At 45.0% G+C, this 21,704-nt stretch overlaps 1 protein-coding gene across 1 annotated transcript; it reads left to right on the top strand.

Annotated features, from left to right (window-relative positions):
• The first annotated feature begins 1,383 nt into the window (after window positions 1-1,383).
• On the top strand, window positions 1,384-21,205 carry LOC119466536 (ras-like GTP-binding protein Rho1). The gene is made up of 5 exons (XM_037727060.2): window positions 1,384-1,626; window positions 8,346-8,565; window positions 11,921-12,121; window positions 15,229-15,411; window positions 20,413-21,205. The coding sequence occupies exons 1-5, from the start codon at window positions 1,613-1,615 to the stop codon at window positions 20,461-20,463; spliced, it is 669 nt and encodes a 222-aa protein (XP_037582988.1). The 5' UTR covers window positions 1,384-1,612; the 3' UTR covers window positions 20,464-21,205.
• Window positions 21,206-21,704: the final 499 nt, after the last annotated feature.

The raw sequence follows: 21,704 nt of genomic DNA, 5'->3' as shown, positions 1-21,704 counted from the left end.
TAATTTAATGCATGTCTCATAATTCCATTAATACGGCGTGCCTCATAATCAGATGGCGGTTCTGTAACGCTAACTCTTCTTTTAGACCAGCAGCCGGGGCGGCATTTGTGACCAGCACAGTGCTGTGCTATTAGCGACTGCCGTCCAAAATATGAGCGCGAATATTTATCGTGAGACAAGCGAATCGTCCCGCATATACCGCGTGGGCGGCTACTCTACGCGCATATTACGCAGAGTGTATGTTCACTTTTAAAATGGAATTCGTGTACGGTGATAAATTTTGTCGCCTGCTAAGCTAGTCGGTCGTGAAGTCGACCGAAGAGAAGAGCGCCGTCTGTCGTTCCGGGTTCTTAGTCTATCGAACATGTGCCATTCAAACCAATAGATGGCGCTTGCATCCAATCACCTAACCCAAAGGCTGTTTAATACACAGCGTAGTGTTTGGAACTGCGAGCTGCAGTGCCTGTATATCCATTCATCTAACGTACTGACGCTCCCTCTCCTATCCCCTTTAATGAGGGGCATGGAAGCGGCGGGGCATTGCAATTCGATAAGGCGCGTGAAATGCCGTTGGGGATCCCGTTAGAGTTTCGTGCAAAAATTACTACACGACTTATCGTACAGTGTATGGACTCGCCCAATTTTCATAGCTGTGGGCTTCAGAAATTCTTGCGGCGTTAATTATCACGCTTTGTATCTTTCGGAAAATTCACTAAATCGTATTACGTACGGTACTCTAGACGAATGAAGGTCATGAGTTTCTGCACACATGCATGGTCGCTGCGCATTGTTCCATTTGTAACGTAATATAGCACGATACGGAACAGTTATAAGCGTGGCGCCGAATGTGCAATTCATTGTCAACAAAAAGGTAAAAGAAAAACAATTTGGCGGAACAGCCTGCAAATGGTTTTGGCGGCCATCCTGATTATTATGCATCCAGCTTCTATGTAACCTGTAAATACACCTTTCTTGCATAATCGCTATGTTAAATATTTCCTCCACGTCACGATATTACTGAAAATGATTGATGTGCTAGATCACAAGACCGAGCCCAGAAGGACGAAGTTTAGGCCAAGGGTTAGTGTACTAAAACATTATTACGTCATAGAGAGGAGAGACTTCCTCCACGATTTCCAATTTTCAATTCTGGCTTACGTATACGAACCACCGCATATCTTGCAGGTCCCGTCGATGCAATCGCCAGCGTTCCCTCTAGTAATTTTTGTACGAAACTCCATAGTGCGATCCCACTTTCTGCTTCTCTCGTATGCCAAAAGGTGTCGCCACAAACGCCAGTTTTCGAGGCGCTTGACCCTACAAACACACACACATACACACGTACGAAGCTGGGGGCGGGTACTTTCAAAAAGGCTTATCTGATAGCAGTAAAACAATCCGCTGTCCCCTTATCGGACGAACGCGACTTGCGCGGCGGCCTTGAAAGAAGCCGGCGTGGCCCGCCTGCAAGAGCGCTCTTGTCTAGTTTTCACGTTCAAGAATCGCCAGCAAACATATTTTGTTTCGAGAGCCTCGAGGGGAAACTCGGGGCAGGAACGCCTCCAAAACTGCACAGCTCTCGGATCCTATATGGCAGTGCCGAGGATTCCCGATGTCGAGTAACGAGTAAGTAGGAAACGAGGAAGTGTTTTGTTGCAGCACCGGCGGTATTGTGCGCTGGGAATGATGCAGTGTTTGTGTGCTATTCATTCTGGGCGAATAATGGTTTCAGTGAAATCGGATCAACGCTGTGGCGTTGCAGCTTAAAATCACTCGTGACAAGCGCTTGACGCCGACAAAATTGATCGCGTAAAAAAAAAAAAAAAAAAAAAAGGTGCATTTCTTGTTCCGTAAGTATAGGCCCAAGTTCAAACGAAAGAAGTTGATGCCCAAAGGTATTTGTCGCATATTAGACATTCCAGGCGGAGGTAAAGTACTTCATATTGAACGAGTAGCATCGTTACCCGTAAAGTGCCATGATCTAGCTACCTTTTAGGATTTCTTTCGTTTTGTTCTTGTTTTTTTTTTTTTTTTTTTTTCATTTGTACACATTGTAGACAATCTCGGTGCAAACATTCGGGAAAACCGTAAAAAACTCCAATTTTGAATAGTATGTCAATAATGCGCCTTTAGGTTCCGACGGTCGACGCATCGAAATTGAATGCTAGCGCACCTAACATATCAACACGGCCGGGGGCGACACCTCGTAGTCTGTTTTTCATAGCGCGAAAGTTTAAGAAATATCAAATCCGCCATTGTTGCTTAGTGCACCAATTTCTTAAGTCTCATCCTAGTTGGGCTTGAACTTTGTTTCATCCGTGATAAAATGTATAGTACAGATTCGCTGGAGCATACTATCGCATCGCGCACGCGCATACATGCATACACATACACGCATGCATGCGTACACAGCCACTATAGCGCCTGTGCTGTGTTCTTTCTTCTGTCCTCGTCTTTTGCGCTGTGCATTCATGTCGATATTGAATCGCAAACTCGTCCAAGCTTCCACTTCATCATAAAGACCAAAGCTTTAAAAATCAGCGGTACCGTATATCGCAACGAGCTGCCGTCATTCGCGCCACTAAGGCTGCACGCAGATTATTCCACCAAATGATAAGCACATTCTAAACCCGGTCACTTTAGTAAATGTGCGAATTTTCACAATTCGTGGGCAAGCTGCGCTCATTACCGTAAGTAACGGGCTATAGGACGCTTTGGTCTGTTATATTCACAGAATGCGTGCCAAGGGAACGTAAGCGCAGAGGACTAGGTGACGTGACAAAACGAGGGAATTGGCAGGCATAGGGTAGACAGTCATCTGACGCAAGACACGGGTAATTGGATATTGCTGGGACGGAACTTCGTCCTGCAGTGGACATAAATTCGGTTGGTGGTCGTGGTGGTGGTGGTGATGATAGTATCATGTTAATAACGTTTAGTAATGACAATGTACATTAAACCTTAGCGCCACGCATCTTGATATACACGCACGCAGTAACATGGCACACGGCACTGCAATTTATATTGTTGTATACTGGACATGTTATTAATGCGAAAGCATTATATTTCCCATGAGGCAGAAAAGCCGGCGTTGCCCTCAAGGAGTGCTGGCAAATATCATCAGCGTGGATTAAGGTGGATTAATGTTGGTACAAATTAGAACAAGGTGGATTAAGGTGGATTAAGGTTGGTACAGATTACAACAAGTATGATTAAGGTAGAGTTGTGAAGGACAGGTGACAATGTATGACGACACGTATCATGGACGTAACCAATTAAGAAGTCGTAATGCTTTCGCATTCAAATCATGTGAAGATGATTAGGTGACTGACAATTTTTTTCTAATGGTGCAAACCTTAGGCCTTAGATTACGTCAGGCTTCACATTGAGATTATTTAGCGCAGGTCAAAATTACTTTTCGCGAAGAGTGACGGTTACCGACAAAAATTCGAGAAACGTGCGTCCTTCATAATAGTTGTAAAAGTTATCTGTGTAGTGTAGGAATGCTTGTTCATTTGTCGGGCCTTGTTCGAGGGAAGTCTTTTGGTGACTGCGGCACAGTTGCTGACAACGCCCGGAACGATAAGCAAAGATACTGAAGCTCTGCTAAAGAATGTCAGCAGCTGGTCCAGAATCAAGGGGGCGATTTTGAAAAAGACAAATTGATCTTAGTTTAACTGTCTCGTACTTTTCATTCTCCTGCTAAGGTTACACTTTTACCATCCCGTCAGCTTCACTAAATCTAATAATGATAGAAAGCAATAGAAGATTTCATAGCTTACGTAGTCTTCGTGGCGCGCTGGGATCGAGGCACCCAAGGCATTTCAAACTCTGACGTGTACCACGGCTCAGCCACAATACTGCGCCGGGCTACTGAGCCAATGCCTTCTATTAGCAGGCCTGTACACTCTGTTTTATGATGTCATGCTACTCGGACCGAAATTTACATTGCCAAGCCGGGCGTGACGAAAGCGGTGACGTCAAAATCGCCGGGGCTTACTCGGGAGCGTCCCCATTAGATTCTGTGGCAGTCAGGCAAGGTAGCGTGACGTCACGGATCGTAGTGCACAGACCTTGTGCTATCTAGGAGGCGGTGGCTGAGCAACGCAATGTTACGTATAGTGGTGTGCGAATATTCGGAACTTTCGAATGGAGAATCGAATAATAATTATTCGGTTTGACTCGGTCTACGAATCGAATAGTCATTATCAGTGAATTCTAATATTTCACGAATAGTTTTTGAGTATTTTGCGTTGTCAACTGTGCCCCATCAAAAATATTTGGAGCAACGAGTGCGATGAAGTTCATCCCGACGACCATAGCAGTGACGAAACACGAGAAGTTACAAGCACCTCACACGTCGCTCAGGGAACCGGGCGTCTCCGGCTGAACACCAATCATTCGCACTCGCCGAAAAGTCCCGAAGAACGCGAACAATTTACTGCTTATTCGTTCCTGATTTTCCATTGCTGCATTTAGTAAACACTTTCTAACCTGCCGCGTAATGGCAAAAGCTGGCAAACGCTGCGAATATACTAGGATATGAACGTCGTTTTATATTATTGGTGAAAAGTGGCTGCTCATTCAGTCGAAAACACTTAAAAAGCTACTACAAAAAAATCGCGACCCGATTTCTTGCCCCTTTTATATCGCGCTGTTCTTCGTCAGTATTCGATTGACTCTAAAAAATTACTATGCCCGCACCCCTAATGTTACGGTTTGTATTCCAGATATCGAAGGTCGCATTGCGATAGCGCAGTACAAAAAGCCCAGGTGGCCAAAGTCATGCCCGGAGCTCTCGATTCTATGCGTCCTGCCATTCAGGTGCACAATTTGGACACAAGTCCCAGTAATCAGTGTGTCTTGCAAGTCAGTACCCAATTATCACCTGGTGTATTTGCTGCATGCAATAATCTTACCATGGCTATAGCTTCTACCAAACAGCAGCCGAGGCTGAAATGTTTATTTATTTATTTATTTATTTATTTATTTATTTATTTATTTATTTATTTATTTATTTATTTATTTATTTATTTATTTATTTATTTATTATTTATTTATTTATTTATTATTTATTTATTTATTTATTTATTTATTTATTGTGTATTGTATCGTTTAGCGTCCTAAAGCAACACTGCGGTTATGAGAGCCGCCGTGCACTCCTAATCTCATTCCAGGTATGTTCCAGCTATAAGTTGAACATTCTTACAAATATTTGTCACATTCATAACTGGAACGACCTTTCGCATAAAACCACGACACATATAGAAGGGCGTTTTATATATGAGAGCATTTTAACCGAAATAGTGTTCCTTACCCACATGTCCCAGATACTTAAACGTAGTTTCAGTGGCAGGTGTGAACGAATGAAGTTTGCAAGATAAAAGGTACAGGTATGCAAAACACTGCTCCGGACAACAGTGGGTGTTTCACTCGAACGTAGTGCGGCATAGTCATTGTTATGGGAATGTAAAAAGTAATTAGCTTAAGTGGTTAAGTTTGGAACGCCGCCGATTGGCGTAAAATACAGACTGGGGTATTCCCCCATTTAAATTTGCTAAATGCCATGTATCCCACTCGTTATAGGGCCAACTGTCCTTGGTGCGGTGGCATACCTACCCTAATTCACGTAACTTGGGAGTGCGCTAAGCACCCTCATAGACCAAATACCAGTGACACAATGGAGCAGTGGGAGGCACAGCTCGCCCGCTCCGACCTGGCAAGACAAAAGTCTTTAATTAGCCAGGTCAGGCAGGCGGCAGAGGCCAGTGGGGCCCTGGACTGAGAGGCTCCGGCCACCCCTCCTTAATATCTTTTCCATTACAATAAAGTTTCTATTAAAGTTTCTATTGGAACGCCGCACCGTTTAAGTGGAAAATATTTTCAAAAATGTATGCTTAAAGGTATAACTATAACCTAAGAGAACAAGTATTCGGTCCGTGGCACTTTCAGTAATACGGCGCCTCAATTTGTACGTCACAAAGCATTCTTAAAAGACATAACGCTTCGCGAAGGCACCATTACGAAGAACGACAAATGTAAGCACACCCTGTCTTTTTTTCTTCATGGTGTTTTCGCGCTGTGTTACTTTTGTTCTTAAGCAAGCCAGCCGTCCCATCAATGTAACCTCCCAAAGCATTATTCTTTTCTGCTGATCAAAAGGTGATCGCCCTCTCGATTACGAGAATATGCTTGGTTTGCGGCGCAGAATGGGGCCGTGTGCAAAGCGTGGTCCGAGCCGTGAAACGCGATTAGATGTCGTGCGAGTATCGGACAACAGCGGGAAATCGATTCGTTCCAGCTTTAGCGACCCTTTCGCTGCTATAGCGATGGTTTCCGAAGTTGCACGTCGGTTCCTGTTGCATACGCTTCTGGTTCTATTGAATCCACATACTCACAAATAAAGAAAGAAAAAAGAATATGCCAAATTGAAAAAAAATGAATCTGTGCAAAGCTGTGAGCTTCATTAATCGTGTCTATATGATCACTGACTGGTCCCCTATACAGTTCCCATCCCTCTAAGATTCAACCTGTCACTCTCTATAGTCGTCGCGCACGTCGCGTCCTTTAAGAAAATATTAAGCTCTGAATAAGTCTGCACGATTTCTTATGCTCAGCATCTACACCACAACCGCCAGACCTACATCCACTAGACACTATCAAGCGTTGCATACATCTTTTTATCTGCGGCGTGAAACCTTTAAACAAAACATCTTTTTTGTCCGCATTATACAACAGTGGAATGGTTTCCCTGTTTTCATACCCGATGTGCATCTCCAGCGTTCCTCTGTTTCAGCGAACAGTTTCAAAGTGTTTCAGCGAACACTTTCAAAAATTTTAAAGGTCGCCTGTAGCAGATAGCACAATTCTAGTCCATGAGCTGGTCTACTCGAAGAGGCGGACATTACTTGCACAAGAAATTGAAATGTATAATCGACTAATTAAGAAAGGTTCACTAAACAAGTTTCTAACCAATTACCTTATGGCCCATATTGCAGTTTACCGTTTCTAGCCGCGGAGTTCGCAAGGCGGATCCACTTGGAACGAATTTTCAGGATGACACTAGTTCCAAGATATTAATTCCCATATTTTGCAGAGAAATGCATTCGCGTTCCAGTTACTTTCATGACAAAACGTCGTTTTATGCATTGAAGCACAAAAGTAACTAATTCCGCCGAATAAAACATTCAGCGGGAATCAGTTAGATTCATTTGTAATTCTTCTCCCTATCACACATCAGTTAGCACTCTTCTGCTGGATGCGAACCTCGAAACTCTAGAGGTAAGGCGGTATCGAGAGAGTCTAAATATGTTATACTTTATTAATCGCTCAACACGTAAAGATAGAAAAAAAATGTATATGAAACCATGTAATCGGCACCAAACGCGTTCATCTCGTTCACTGAGGCTAAACGAGTATTCATGCCGAACGAACTTATTCAAACAATCGTTTTTCCCCCGATCAATTCATGAATGGAACTCGCTGCCTGATACTGTACTCGAAAGCTCAACCACATCTTCATTCGTGCACTCACTCGCAAAGCTATGAACTAAACTGTTTGCCATAGTATCTGCTACATACTAGATAGTGTACGATATAGATAAATAATGCAGACATGCAAATGTACTTCGCCTGATACGCTCTTTCTGCTTTGTGCTTTTGTTCTTTGCGCTTTTATCGCTCATTTGTGATGAAGTGCTTTCTACTTGCCGTTGTGCTTACACATGCCGTGATGCTTTCTACCATGTCATTGTTTCTGCTTGGGCTTTTGATTTTTTTTTCTAATTGCGATATCCTACCTTCTTTAATGAGATACAGCTTTTTCTCGATTTGTGCTTGCTGTTATATTTTCCTACATATTTTGTATTGAATACCCACTATTTTTGTACCTTTGTACTACCCGTTACATATTTTTGTACTACCCACTCCTGCCTATGGCCTCATAATCAGGCTGGCAGTAGGAAATAAATTTTTAAATATACCATACTGCACGATCCTTTCACTCCTCTCAACAACGGTCCCCGAAGCCGTGGCATTGGTGGTTATAGGTCGCCAGTCTAGGCATCGGGGAAGTCGCTGGTTCGAATGCCAGCACCACCAAGAAGCCGCCGGCAAAAACGGGTATACAAGTGCTCTCCCCTAACATGGAGCATGACTCCTATTAGAGGGTTGTGCAGTTGGGGGAGGCGCCGATCAGTCTTCAAACCGCCTTCAAAGTGGTCCGCCGAAGCAGGACGCTCTGCGTTTGTAAACGTGAACTCAATCGGCTGCAAACCAGAGTGGCACGTCTGGCAAAGCCGCGACTTTGAATTTTAAGTTCGACTACCCGCAATGCGCCATCGCAGGATAGGAGCACGCGCCTCGTGGACGTCGATGAAAGGCGAGCAGCAGCAGCAGCAGTCCGAGGTGACCGTCGACTTCTACAAGAAGCTGGTGGCCGTGGGTGATGGCGGTTGCGGCAAAACGTCCCTGCTCAGCGCGTACGTCACCGGGGTCTTTCCGGAGCACATGCGCGCCACCGTGTTCGACACTGTGATCACAGAGGTCACTGTCGGCAAAAAGAAGGTAGTTTCGCATTTGTCCTTTATTTTACAGCGCAACTCTAAGGCGCCCGTTCCTGCTAGCGTCGGCGTCGGCGTAACCGAGCGAACGATCGCAGCGAAGGATGAAAGAGCGAACGTGGAGCGCCGCGGAGCGCCGCGGAGGATGAAAGACGCGAGGAGGAAAGCGGAGGAGGAGGGTGCAGCGGAACCATGAGGCGGAAAGCGGAGGAGGATGATATGGCGAAAGCGTGAGAAGAAAGGCGTAGTGCGGCGACGATAGCCACTAGAGGGCGCCATAGTAGCGCGCGTCGTCTGGGAGGTCTGAAATCTGAATGCGGCGGTGGCTGTGAATCGCGACCACGCGTCACCCACGCTGCTGCCTCTCGCGATCTCCACATTAGCGAGGCATGTGGCGCCACACTTCGCTCTATTTGTAACGTGCCGCACGAGACATATTGTCCGCGCCAGCCAATATATCGCGAATTGAAAACACGTATAGCTGCGCTCAAATTTCGCCTTAGGGAGTATCATAATCGCCGGTTAATTTTGTTTCTTTTTTTTTTCATTCGTTTTTTAGTGCGCGAGAATAACTACGTAGGCGTATACATGTCCTGGACAACACAATGTCGAACTAGAAAATTAACTTTTTATTATTCTTCTGCGTGAACATTGAAGTACTAGCGATGGTACTGACGCGCGATAGCTGGTATACCATAATACATCACGTAACAACAGCGCAATACAAGACACTGAGACGAAGAAAGGCCACGGGATGAGCGCTGACTCTCGAGTAAGCTTTATTCGCACGCGACAATCAATTATGTGCACGCACATATATCAAAGCAAGGTCCCGTAAATATGAACAAGCCTGTCGCCACCTAGTACAGTCAACCGCAAAATACCACGGACCGTGAAATCTGAGAAAAAACTTAATATCTCCGCAGCCTAACAACGCGGCCTGGTATTCGCATTTCGGGCCTCGACTAGAATATGCCAACAACATCGGCGTATGCAGTTTTACTGGCTACTGCTACAGGCTGCTCGGGAATTGAACGTTTTCTGCGATCCCGTTGTCCGTAAGCTTTCGTGGTTGACTGTACATACTTTCGCCCAGGTGTGCCAGTTACTTTTGCGAGGGCGATATCGAAGACTGTCTAATGCAGTCAGTGTACCTTTTCGTGCGGTGGGAGCGGCTTCGGCTATCACTCTGTCTCTTGTGATCTCTGTGTTTGAACAGTATTAAGCCTGTCGGCAAATGTTGGATAGCACTTGCAAGCAGGGAAACTGGCTAGCATAAGCGCATAATCACTTTTGTTATTCTAAAAATTCTGCTCTGCAAGTATAACATTAATGCATCGGTTCGTCTGGCTGATGCACTCGGCTATACGGGAAAGCACACCACGGTGACTCGACCACGGGAAAACAGAAAACGCGTACACGACATTCGTTTAGCGGGAGACATGCTTATTACCACATTTTACCTTGCGGCCAACATGTTTTTCACTTGTTTGTGTCTCTTGTTTTCTGGCGCTGTTACAAAATGCAGTCGACCAACTCGCATAACTTTCAATCCTTTTGTAGCTGGTAACTACGTCCGAGTCAGACCAACGCACGAACATGGGACGAGAGGCGAAAATTGCAGCGCTGGCCTCCAACAGGCCTTATAATTATTAATTTTTTTTTCTGCGCGCTACGCACGGAATATAAGTACACTTGAAAAAAGGAAAGCAACAAACGCGAAGAAAAGTCTGGGAGGAGATAATTTCATATGATTGTTTAAGTTAGGCACCTGCTAACCTACCCAAGCAAGTTGACGCCCATTCATAAGTAAGATCTTTTATCAAGCAGATTAACTAAAGGTGCAATAAGGGCTAGCTTTGCGAACCCGCTTTAAGGGCTAGCTTCGCGCAGACAGTTTGCAAAAAGAAAAAAAAATAGCTAGTGGTATAGGCTAGACTTTTATTTTTATTTCACAGGAACACGCACATATAGGGGCTCACGTTTACGAATGTGCATAACAAATCACACTTACATCCATGAGTAAAGAATGTCAGACAATCAAACCTAATTCGTAGATTTCCACTATGCGTCGCTCACAGCTTCATTGTTTCTTGGGAACGTTAAGCAGCGCGAATAACTCAACAAATAAGAATTCTGCTTCCATCTGTTTCAAATGGAAATATAAATAAAGGAAAGTGGAGATATGTTTATTTTTATTTTTTGGCAACGCAGCAACGGCGGACATCCGCGAAGTTTGATAATCATGGAAATAACAATTTTTTAAATTGTTAATTACAATTTTATTCATTATTTTAGTGCATATGTGATGATGGAATTGAGTCCAGTCAGTTCTTGAGGTGTGTCCACCTAGAACCAATCCTGAGACTAACATCAGTCCTAAGATGTTCGCCCTCAAACACCGCCCCAAAATTTATTAAATTTCAACTTAGCTTTGTCCCAGGTTGCTAAATAGAGTCAGTGTAGACGAATAACATGCAAAACGCTATAGCAATTGTCAATAAGGCCTATCACGCACGCGGTTCAACTTTCCCGAAACTCTATGTTGCCAGCAAAGGTGACGTAAAAATTACGAACTGAGTTTACCCATAGTGTATAAAAGATGGCACCACATAACTTAAATGAAATATTTCGGTGACTACCTCCCAATCAATGTTCCTGAATACATGGAAGTGCTTCCGTCTTAAGCACATCGATGGACAGCAAATCTGTATTCATGCATGGCGAAATCCGAGAACCTGAGTCTGATATCAAAGCCCTACATCAGACATCAATTTGGGAACCAATGCTTCAGTTAGTCCAAGGTGTTTCACACCTTGACAGCGAACACACCTTAAAAGGTTAAGCATGATGAAGTGTAGTTATGTGCCGAAGGCGCTTGAAGTCACATAATATAAACACACTTACATGTACAGGCTACTTTTACAGGCGCGCACGTATTTTCACACAAACATTTACGTTGCATCAATCCAGGAACAATTTCTTCAAAAAAAGTATGTGCGTTCATTTCATTGTAAACGGTGCTCTATACCGCCCGGAGCGCTCTTGAAAAAGTTTGCACCCTTTGGAGCTTGTCTTGTCCCACAACAAAAATCCTCATATATGCCTTGCTTGCGTGTTCTCTCTTGAAAACTCTGCGCTCGCTATTTTCCTGTCGAGAATGCTACGTCACGCTGATGACGCGCATGTCGTTCGTGTCCTAGAAGAACCGGGCGCGCATCGGTAAAGAAAGGAAATGCGTGCAAAACAGATGATGATTATTGTTGTGTGACAAGATAAGGCCAAAGTGTGCAAATTTTTCTTGGAGTGAGGCAAAAGCTTGACGACCCTTCAGACGTGCGTTCTGTTCTCGGTGGCAGGTTCGTCTCAGCCTGTGCGACACGGCCGGCCAGGAGACGTACGATGTTCTGCGCACGCGCAGTTACGCCGACACCGACGTGGTCGTCATCCTGTTCTCCATCGACGCCCCCGAGAGCCTGGACAACGTCGAGGCCCGCTGGAGTCCCGAGGTGAAGCACTTCAGCCCCAAAGTACCCGTACTGCTCGTCGGAAACAAGAAGGTGAGAGACCGGGGTGCCGGATGATGAAGCTGAGCCGACACGCGAACAGCTGTCTCCGAATGAACACGCGTGACGTGTCCAAAACAAAACGGTCTATCCACAATACTGATGCAAAACTGTCTGCTATCAGTAAATGTTTATCGATAATATCGATAGCTTTTTAAGCTATCCGTAGTGCAAAAGAAGAAGACTATCTGTAGTATTACTATCGATAGCACAATCGATAGTATTACAATATTTCACCGTGAAATTATCGATGGTGCAACAAAAAAAAATCACTGCTACGGTCGATAGTACTGTCGAAAGTACTAACGATAGTGTTGAGATAGGTCACTATAGGCATTGCTATCTATAGTCTTGCAAACCTAAGCTAGTGATATCACCAGAAATTTTGCGATAAGTCACTATCAGTAACACTCAGCCCATGCTATTACGAACAGGAAAACGTCGCCAAGCTTATGTTGCAGTGTTACCGTAAGGCACGTCGCATGATTTTACATTAACAGTGCAGTATCGATAGTATAGTACTTTCGATAGTTTTGTACTATCAGTGGTCAATAATAATTCTACTATCGATAGCATAAATAGTACTATCGACAGTCTTGGATCACCGCCATCCACTCGCCTCCTCCCGAGGAAAAACAAAATGGAAGAATATCATCGAAAGTGATCTCCTTCGTAGAACCACGTCTTTCTACGTATTTTTACTCATGTTGCTTTTAAAGTGCAGCGCAGTTCACTTCAGCATCTTTTATACCACTCTTCAATAAACAAGAATCACGTAGGTTACCTCGTGGAACATCGCCAACAACGCCTAAAACTATTCGCTACCCTCTGTGCGATAAAATTTATAAATTCCGTGAAAGAGGTGCAAAAGTCCATAGTTTTCAACGACTCTCGGTACGGCACAAACATCGCTTTGCATGACGAAAATGAAAACGTGTTATGCTGTTATAATTTACGGGGCACTCAAACAGCTCACACAAAGGCAAACCAAGCGCAGCAAGACGTATTTTAATGGATACCGGGACTATTTACGCAGTAGCGCAGAAGCACACCGATGGCGAAAGAAACAGACGGACACAGTCTGTTTCTTTCGCCGTCCGTGTGCTTCTGCGCTACTGTGTAAATAGTGCCTTAGCAGCTAGCCCACCATTCTGTCATTTTGATAGCGGGACATTGTAATATTCCAGGCAACACAGTAGCCGATACAGCAGCACGACAAACACATTGCAAAGATTCATACGATTTCCCTCCCAACCTCGGGAAGCTGTTGGCGGCTCTACGCCACTCTTACGAGTATCAGAAACCAGTTCGTTTAAAAACCGGAGCTTCAGTGAGTGTGATTTCGTGTGATGAGACACGTTCAGTCTCGCTACGATGTTTTCTTTTTTTAATCCTTCCCTCCCCCCTCGACCTTCTTTGAAGAAAGGATGTTGCGATAAGACAACCGAGTGCGCAGACACGATATCAGAGCCGGCTGCCGGATAACGATAAACAAGATAACAGCTGTTCCGGAACTTTCTGCACTCAGCAAATTTTGGCACTGACTACGAAACGACGAGCCCTCAGTACGCGGCCCGACGTATAACGACAAGATCACAATGGGTGACGAAATGTAGCGCCGCTTCGCTTTCCACGGCTTGTACGCATGCGCCGACAAAGCAATACAATGTAAGGTTCGTTACACCAATAGAAAGAACGAAAGCACTCTTTTGCTCAATTGGTGGAAAGCGTAGCTTCCACAAATCAGCAAAATCAAGAGATTTGTGTGGTTGAAACTGAAAACCTCCATCGACCTCGCATACCCAGCGTTCATATTCGCGTGATAGTAGAACGTTCGAGGACAAAAATGAAAGAAAAGAAAGTGGGAAAGAAATGATTACTATTGCCAGACGCGGATGTTCCACGACTATGACGTTGCTCTGCTGAGCTTCAGGTCGCGGGTTCGCTCCCAGCCGCTGCGGCCGTACTCCAATGAGAGCGCATTGGGGAAAAAAAAAAAAGAAAGAGAACAAAGGAAAAAAATGGTCGTGTACTTGGGTTTAGGAGGAATAGATTTTAATGAAGAGAAAGGAAGAGAGGTCGACCTGGAGGGCCTGTGTCTAGCTGCTGCAGACGATGTTCTGTGTCCGATCGTGGATTCAGGTCCACGTTAAAGAACGCCAGGTGGTCATCAAAATTAAGCCGGAGTACCCCACTGCGGCGTGCCTCAGAATGAGATGGTGGTTTTGACACGTAAAATGCCGAAATTTAGCTTAACTGATTACGTGTATATTTGTTACTTCCTGCTGTAGTTTTGTATACCAAAGAAGACCTGTCCTCGTACCTTGTGTGCTCGATTATTTTCTTCAATAGACAATGTTCGCTGTCTGGAAGTGTCGAATGAATGTTGAAAGCCAATTAAGCATGAACTTATATTTGGTGTTTGTTTAAAAGGGCACTAGAGGGAAGAATGATTTCAGCTCTATTGGTAAATTGCCTTTCTACAATATATCAGGGAAAAGGCCTCTCCCAGCGATTTCCAAATACCCTTTCTTGCGCCAGCTGACTCCATCCTACGCCTGCGTATTTCGTGATTTCATCACACCAGCTAATTTTCTACCGTCCTCAACAGCGGTTCCCTTCTCTTTGCACCCACCTTGTAAATCGAATAGACTACTGGCTTCCCGCCTTACGCATTACTTGGCCCGTCCAGCTTCATCTAGTATAGTACAATATTATATCGTAATTAATTAGTAATTTATTTTCTGAACAATCCACAACTGATAGCTTCTTCCATCGTTTCAAAACGCTACTATAGACTAAAGTAAGGTTTCCTGAGCTGAAATGGAAATGCCGAAGCATCAGACTCGGTGTAGCATATGTTTTACATGAATACAATACGTTCGGCGTAAATGGTTTCCAAAATATGGCGTCTGATACCTGTTTCCGGCTCCGCAATTACTTCCGGCGCGTGCAGTTAGCAGAAGCATAGCCTTCGAGATCTGTTTCTGTTACTGAGAGGCAACCATCGCTGGGGCGTGGATTTGGACACTGCCTAGAATAGGGTTAAACAATGAGTCACAATCGGTGACTGAAGGGGAATATATTCGTCCGGCGCTCAGGATCTCAGGAACGACCCGGACACCATCGAGGTCCTTCGCGAACGGAGGCAGAGCCCGGTCTCGTACCAGGAAGGACTGGCTGTCGCCAAGAAGATCAAGGCCAAGGGTTACCTCGAGTGCTCCGCTAAGGAAGGCACCGGCGTCACCGAGGTGATCCAGAAGGCCTGCCGTCTGGCCATCGGGGTGAGTGCGACTTATCGTCTCTTTCTTCGCTATACTCATCGCCCCAAACGTTTTGGGGCCCCAAAGAAATAGCGTCGACACCACTGCGCATGCGCGAGACGCTAACTGCGTTTGGGTTTTGCGTTGGGCACGCTATTTCACCGATTTAGCGGGAGCCCCAAAAGCAGCCCCAAAAGCTTTGCGTCAACAAACATGGCGGCACCCATCGAAGCGACGGCTCTCCGAGTACCAAACTCGGCTTGATTCTTGGTAACGCGTGAAGTTCGTAAGCTAGGAGAATTGACTGCGGTTATCGCTTTCTCTCAACTAACGTGTGTAATGAAGATTGATTCATTAGACGCAGCTGATTCCGAATTCGATTGTCGATTTCATCGCTCGTAGGCCTAACGTGGATTAGCTTGACTGGTGAAGGCACGTCAAGTTGGTTACTCAAAATTAGGCGCAACAAATCACTTGCTGCTGATAGAATAACCTCTCAATTGTAATTAAACGCAAAACCACGAAAGTCAAAATTACTCTTCCTATCATAAAATGGTATAGTTTATTTTAATATTTATAATAGTTTTTCTTTGACACCGTAGTGGCGCTGCAAGCGCGAGACGCTATTCGCAAACGCAAAGCCCTATTCTAAAACTCTTCACTCTTGCATGCCCCAACGCTAACACCCGCAAAGCTCTTTGGGGCCCCAAACTTTTGGGGCCCCTATTCTAAAACTCTCTAATTCTTATAAATTGAGCACCCCAGCCTGAAGTTTTATAAACCTAGCACACCACTCCCAACTTTTGTTAAACTGATCACCCCACCTCCAACTTTTATAAACCGAGCACAATTCGCTGCTATTATTCATGAACCGAGCACCCCACCCCCATTCCCTTCGGTTTTCCCGACTCTAACCCCGAAATAGTTTCACGTTTCCGCGATTTTATGAGTACTGCCAAAGATAAGAAATGGCGCAATATAAAGGACGGAGAGCAAGACAAAACTACGCTAGCGCTGACTTGAAGCTAAACGTACAATGGGAAACCCTCGCTTCGTAAAATGGTCCCGCATGCGTACATTAGGCCTTTTTCGCACTCAATTCTTTTTTTTTTTTTTTTTGTGACTGTCTCATAGTAAAGGTCACTCTTGCCGCGATATCGTCAGATTGTGTTCAGTTGCGCGCTTCGACCGACGGGTGAACAAGAGGAAATGCATGCAAGCTGCAAATACACCGAGAGCATGAAGCTTTTTGTTTTTCTTTTCTCGCTTTGTCAAACAGTCACACATCCGATACATCAAACGTTTTTGCAGATATTTTTTGATGTCGTTGTTACTGTCATATAGTAAAGGTCACTATTGCAGCGATTTCATCTAACCATGTTCTGTTACCCGCTTGGACCGACATTTGAATGGCAGCAGAAAATTACGCGCAAGCTGCCAGTAAACCAAGAGCATGCAGTTTTTTTTTTTTTTTTCTGTGAAATAATAGCATCTGGCAGACAGCCGATTGATAAACGCAGTTAAGTCATGCCATACCTTCAAGGCCTGCTTAATCCTTGACAATGCTACACCAAATTACGTGCCCGTCTGCACTTCTCAAGTTATATGTACTGTTCAACCCGGTTATAATGAACAGGTATCTGTGCTGAAAATTGTTCGATATATCTGGTAATTCGTTATACCCAAACTCGCCTATACCGAATTTAAACGAACTTTTGTGAGTTGTTATATATACGGATTTGCTATCTACAAGGAACACAACAGCAAGAAATACCTCCCCCCTTTATTTTCTTTTTTTTTATGACAAAAGTGCGCGTAGTGGGCAGTAATTCTTGCCTGTGCTTCAAACTGTTTCTCAGGATCACTAAGAATAGCGAACCGATAAGATTTCGCTTAGGTACTGTTGTGGCACGCTTTTGGCATGCTTTTGCCACGCATCCGAGCATTGCAAAAACGGCCGCGTACTTATATTTACGTGCACTTTAAAGAATGTTCCCAGATGGTAAAAATTAATCTGGAGTCCCCCCACTACGGCGTGCTTCATAATCAGATCGTAGCTTCGGCACGTAAAAGCTTAGAATTCATTTCATTTTAAGACAGTCCAACTCGGATATCAGAACAAGAACAAAAAAAATGCGTACCTTTAATAAATTACCGGTGTTTCATGGGCATAGGCTCGCTTCCGTCGATTATACGAGACCTGCTTAGACATCATCTTTACACTAACACCCTTTGTCAAAAGTTCGTTGGCCACTCCAAGTGTGACAGGGGCAATCTACGGGTCACGTAGAATGCCTGATATTGTATAATTAAGCGTCGCAATTATCTGCACGGTGAAAGGAGCTGCCGTCCTCTCCAAGCAGAGCTTTGCAGGGCTAGGATTGCTCAATAGCAGCCGCTTTTAGCCCTGGCCACATAAGCAGGAGGAAGTGTCGGATCGCCACACAACCGAGCAACGGTTCTGATCATACGCACATTGTTCTGTATCCTTTTGAAATAGTCTGTACTTGCAAATGATTAGAGCGGCTCAAACAAATCTGGGAAGATATTTGATAGAAGCCAGGCTAAAAATGTAGGAGGAGGAGAGAACCATGGCTCGTAGGTCAAAGTCTGTGTTTGACGTGGGCACATGCCGGGGGAGGGTGACTCTTTCGGGACAAGGGGTCTTTCGCGGAGCTAGACAAACAAGGCGACACGGTATCAGCGTAACCGCGGTGTTATTCCGGCTACGCGCAAGGTCATCGTTCAGCGATGTCTGCCCCCCCCCCCCCCCCCCCCCCCCCCCACCGAGTGCCAGAAACAACTGATAACTAACTGCTCGTCCATTGTTTAGTAATTCCACGCTGCTCGTTTACGTCCACGACTCCGAAATGATAACGAACACTAGCAACGTCGCGCTGATTTCTATAGGCACGTAAACGCATTGAGGTTTACGGAATGTCGTAACACCGCAGGCGTCGACGGAGGCATTGGCGCTTGCAGTGCAATTTCGTGGTTCTTTATTCCCGCAATTTAACAAACCCATGCCTAGAGCTTTATAAGAAGCGTATTCTGGGCATGTTTATAATCTATACTTGAAACTTGAACGCGAAAGACACGCGAAAACATAAAGCATCGTGACCAATATGCGCGGTGTAATAAGGGCATTGTTTATGACATTCCCTCCGTTGCGGAAAGCGCTACATTGGTCACACTGAACAATCGTCTGAGGGAACAGTGGGCTTCCTTGAAGGGCCAGCCATCATCAAATTTCTCCTTGCATTGTAATGAATGCGGCTGCGCTCCACGTTTTCCGGACACCAAGGTAGTAGAGAGCTTTAGAGTAGCGTACCCAAGCCACACACCCAAGCGTGTGGCGACGCGAACTCCATTGTGGGCCCTTCGCGCTCTCTTGAGCTCGCTGTGCGTTCCCTTGGTCGCCCGGCGGTATGCGTCCCCCAAACGCTTAGGTACCCTAATCGCAAGCTATCTAGTATCTAAACACAGGGACAGGGCGGCATGCCCGCGAAATAGCGGAGGCAGTACTATATACATTCAGAAGGCAGGTGATACATGCGTCGCGAGGCCATCTGTCACGCTACGAAGGTTGGCAATAGATCACCTTGTAGCTAATCTCTAGCAATAAGTGTGGTTGTCATTCCAGTCCTCATGCTTTCAGCAAAAATCCTCTGTTCATAGTTCAGCGTCTTGTATCGCATGTCTGCACCACTGACTGGAAAGGTTCTATTGGGACCTTCGCCTGATCCCCGTTATCAGCCTGATTGTCTGAAGGTTCTCAAAAACTTTTTGCGTGAGAGTGGGCTGGACAAGAGACTTTAAGGAGTCTTGGACTGTGCAAGTTCCTCACCACCATCTTCATTCTCATAATCAACGTCTTCTCTATTCTTTTTTTCTATACCCATTTCCCCTTCCCCCAACGCCGAGTAGCAGGTCATAACATTGATTCAGGCCGACCTCTCAGCTTTTCTCTCATAGTAAATCTCTCTCTCTCTCATGTCTTCTTTTCGCCCGGTGTAGTTTCCGTACTGACGCTTTATAATCATACCTGAAACTGACCAATCATGTTTGTATGCGCTACATCGGTATACAGCGTGCGCCCTCTGGGTACTTACAATGGAAGCAGCGCGCCTGCACCTATACGCAGGGCTTCAGATGCGTCCCGCGTGTTGAACATCAGTACTGGTATTTAAAACCAACGCTGGGGTCGTGGATGCAGCGTCGGGTAACTGAACGCCTTCCTTTAATTTGATCACGCAGTTTCCATTTTTATGGATTCGATTAAATGAGGTTTCGTGGCAAAACAAATTTAAAAATAAAATGGCGCAGTTCAGCCCGAAAGACAAAGCATTAACCGCGATAGCAAGGGTATTAGAATAATACACGAAGTAAGGCTCGTATATTCATAGGCAGGACTTATGATTATTCCTGAAAACATGTAACTGACATACAAAAAGAAAAAAAAGGAGCAGGCTGGCAACTCCCATAGGCGATTTCGGCGTGACCCCTTTCGTCACGCCGGGCTTTGCAGTGAAAATTTCAGGCCTAGTAGCATGACGTCATAAAGCAGAGTGCACAAACCTTGTGCTATCTAGGTGGCGTTGGCGTGTCCGACAACGTGTTAGCGTTTGTGGAATACCGGACAGGCGTAGGACCACAACAACGCTGGGAGCAACATCATGTAACAGAGTTTAACCAACATAGCGCGCAAAGCTCATACTGCAGTGAGCTACAATATCTATAGTTACCTGCTGGTGTAAAGCGTTGTTAGAGACAATAGTTAACGCCCGTTCTTTTATTATTTTCCTTCGACGAGAACACTCATGCGACAAAAAAAAAAGAATTCATACGCATTGTAGTTGGACAAAGCGTTACAATAGGTCGCTACCAGCTTTGCTACTGCCGTCACGGCTTTGTATCACTTTGTGTGCGAGCGCTGTGTACTGTCATTTTATTATTATTAATTTGTTCTATGTTTGAATGCTTCCTTACGCACTATTTTCTATTCGACGCTCTCGTTTTCAGCCGAGGAAGTCCAACTTCTTCATCAGGATCTTCTGCAGCTCCTGCACCTGAGGTTGGAACCACCATGCAGGATACAATTCGCACGTCCTGGGCTAGTCTAGCGTCACAATTTCTTCTCTGCGAGCCATCGACTACACAATCGATTGTGCCGCGAGTCTACAGAAAAAATAAGATGCACACGACTCTTGCGCATGCGCAGCAGATAGGCGGCCCATCTGAAAAACCATCGTACCGAAGATCAACACAGCTAGTTGGGCATTATCGATCGCGATCAAGCCAGATCGAGATTGAGAGTGGCCCGTGTGACACCGGCATAACACACGTGGACCAATAGAATTGAAGCATTATGAGCTATGCATGTCTCGTCCTAAAGGTATGACGCATTCCGCACTGACTGTATTTTAAAACCATCTGCGGACCATGCACCTTAGTCCAAGATAGTTTTTTTCTCTGAAGACCGTATGTACTGAGGTTAAGAACTTAGGACCTGAGCACGAATTGGCAAGGTAATATCGACCATATGTTTGAGATTGTCGCAGCAACAAACAATTTTCACATGACAGCAGCATTACGAAGCCTAGTACTTCACACAGTACGTGGGCCTCGTTCATGTACGAACGAAGTATGCGCATGAAATTTGCACACTGTCTTGATTGACTTTGTTCCCTTTCCCCATTTTTACTTGGCCGTTTGGTGCAATAACGCTTTTACCGTTTTTAAGACAGGAACCTATCGAATGTATATATCAAATCACTTTACTTCAGTTGTGAATAATAAACCTTCTGTTTTGGCATGCTGTTCCATATCATGACTGCTGTGGTACTGATCTGTATAACAGTGGACCAACACAGACACATTGTGTTCTAGCATGATGTTGCATATTATCGGTGTTACCATAGACAACCACAATGCGCTCTCTAGGAACATATCTGAGGGGGAGATCTTACTTCTTCAGGTGCAACATGGAGATGAGAACTCGTTTTGGAGTATGTTGTGAGAAGTTTGCGCTCTCCGCTTAACATCTTCGTCTCGACTGGTGGAACTACCTATTTTAGATATGAAAACGTCCCGTCGTATGCACAACACGTAATAGCGTTGGAATATTTGATATTACGTTCGTCAGAAATTTTGCACACATTGAGGTGGACTCATGTGCATGTTACCTGTCGGTGTCGACAGTCTCGTGTATTGCATAGTTTTCTCATGGCGCAAGTTAAAAACTTCAAACCAGCCATAGTCATAGGGCCACCCGTTTACTTCAGGGTAAATCAAAATAGCCATTAATTACGACC

Source organism: Dermacentor silvarum, chromosome 10 (assembly GCF_013339745.2).
Source record: "Dermacentor silvarum isolate Dsil-2018 chromosome 10, BIME_Dsil_1.4, whole genome shotgun sequence".
In the NCBI taxonomy this organism is placed as follows: Eukaryota; Metazoa; Arthropoda; class Arachnida; order Ixodida; family Ixodidae; genus Dermacentor; species Dermacentor silvarum.
Note: the sequence above shows the minus strand (reverse complement) of the source record. Positions and strands in the feature narration are given on the sequence as shown.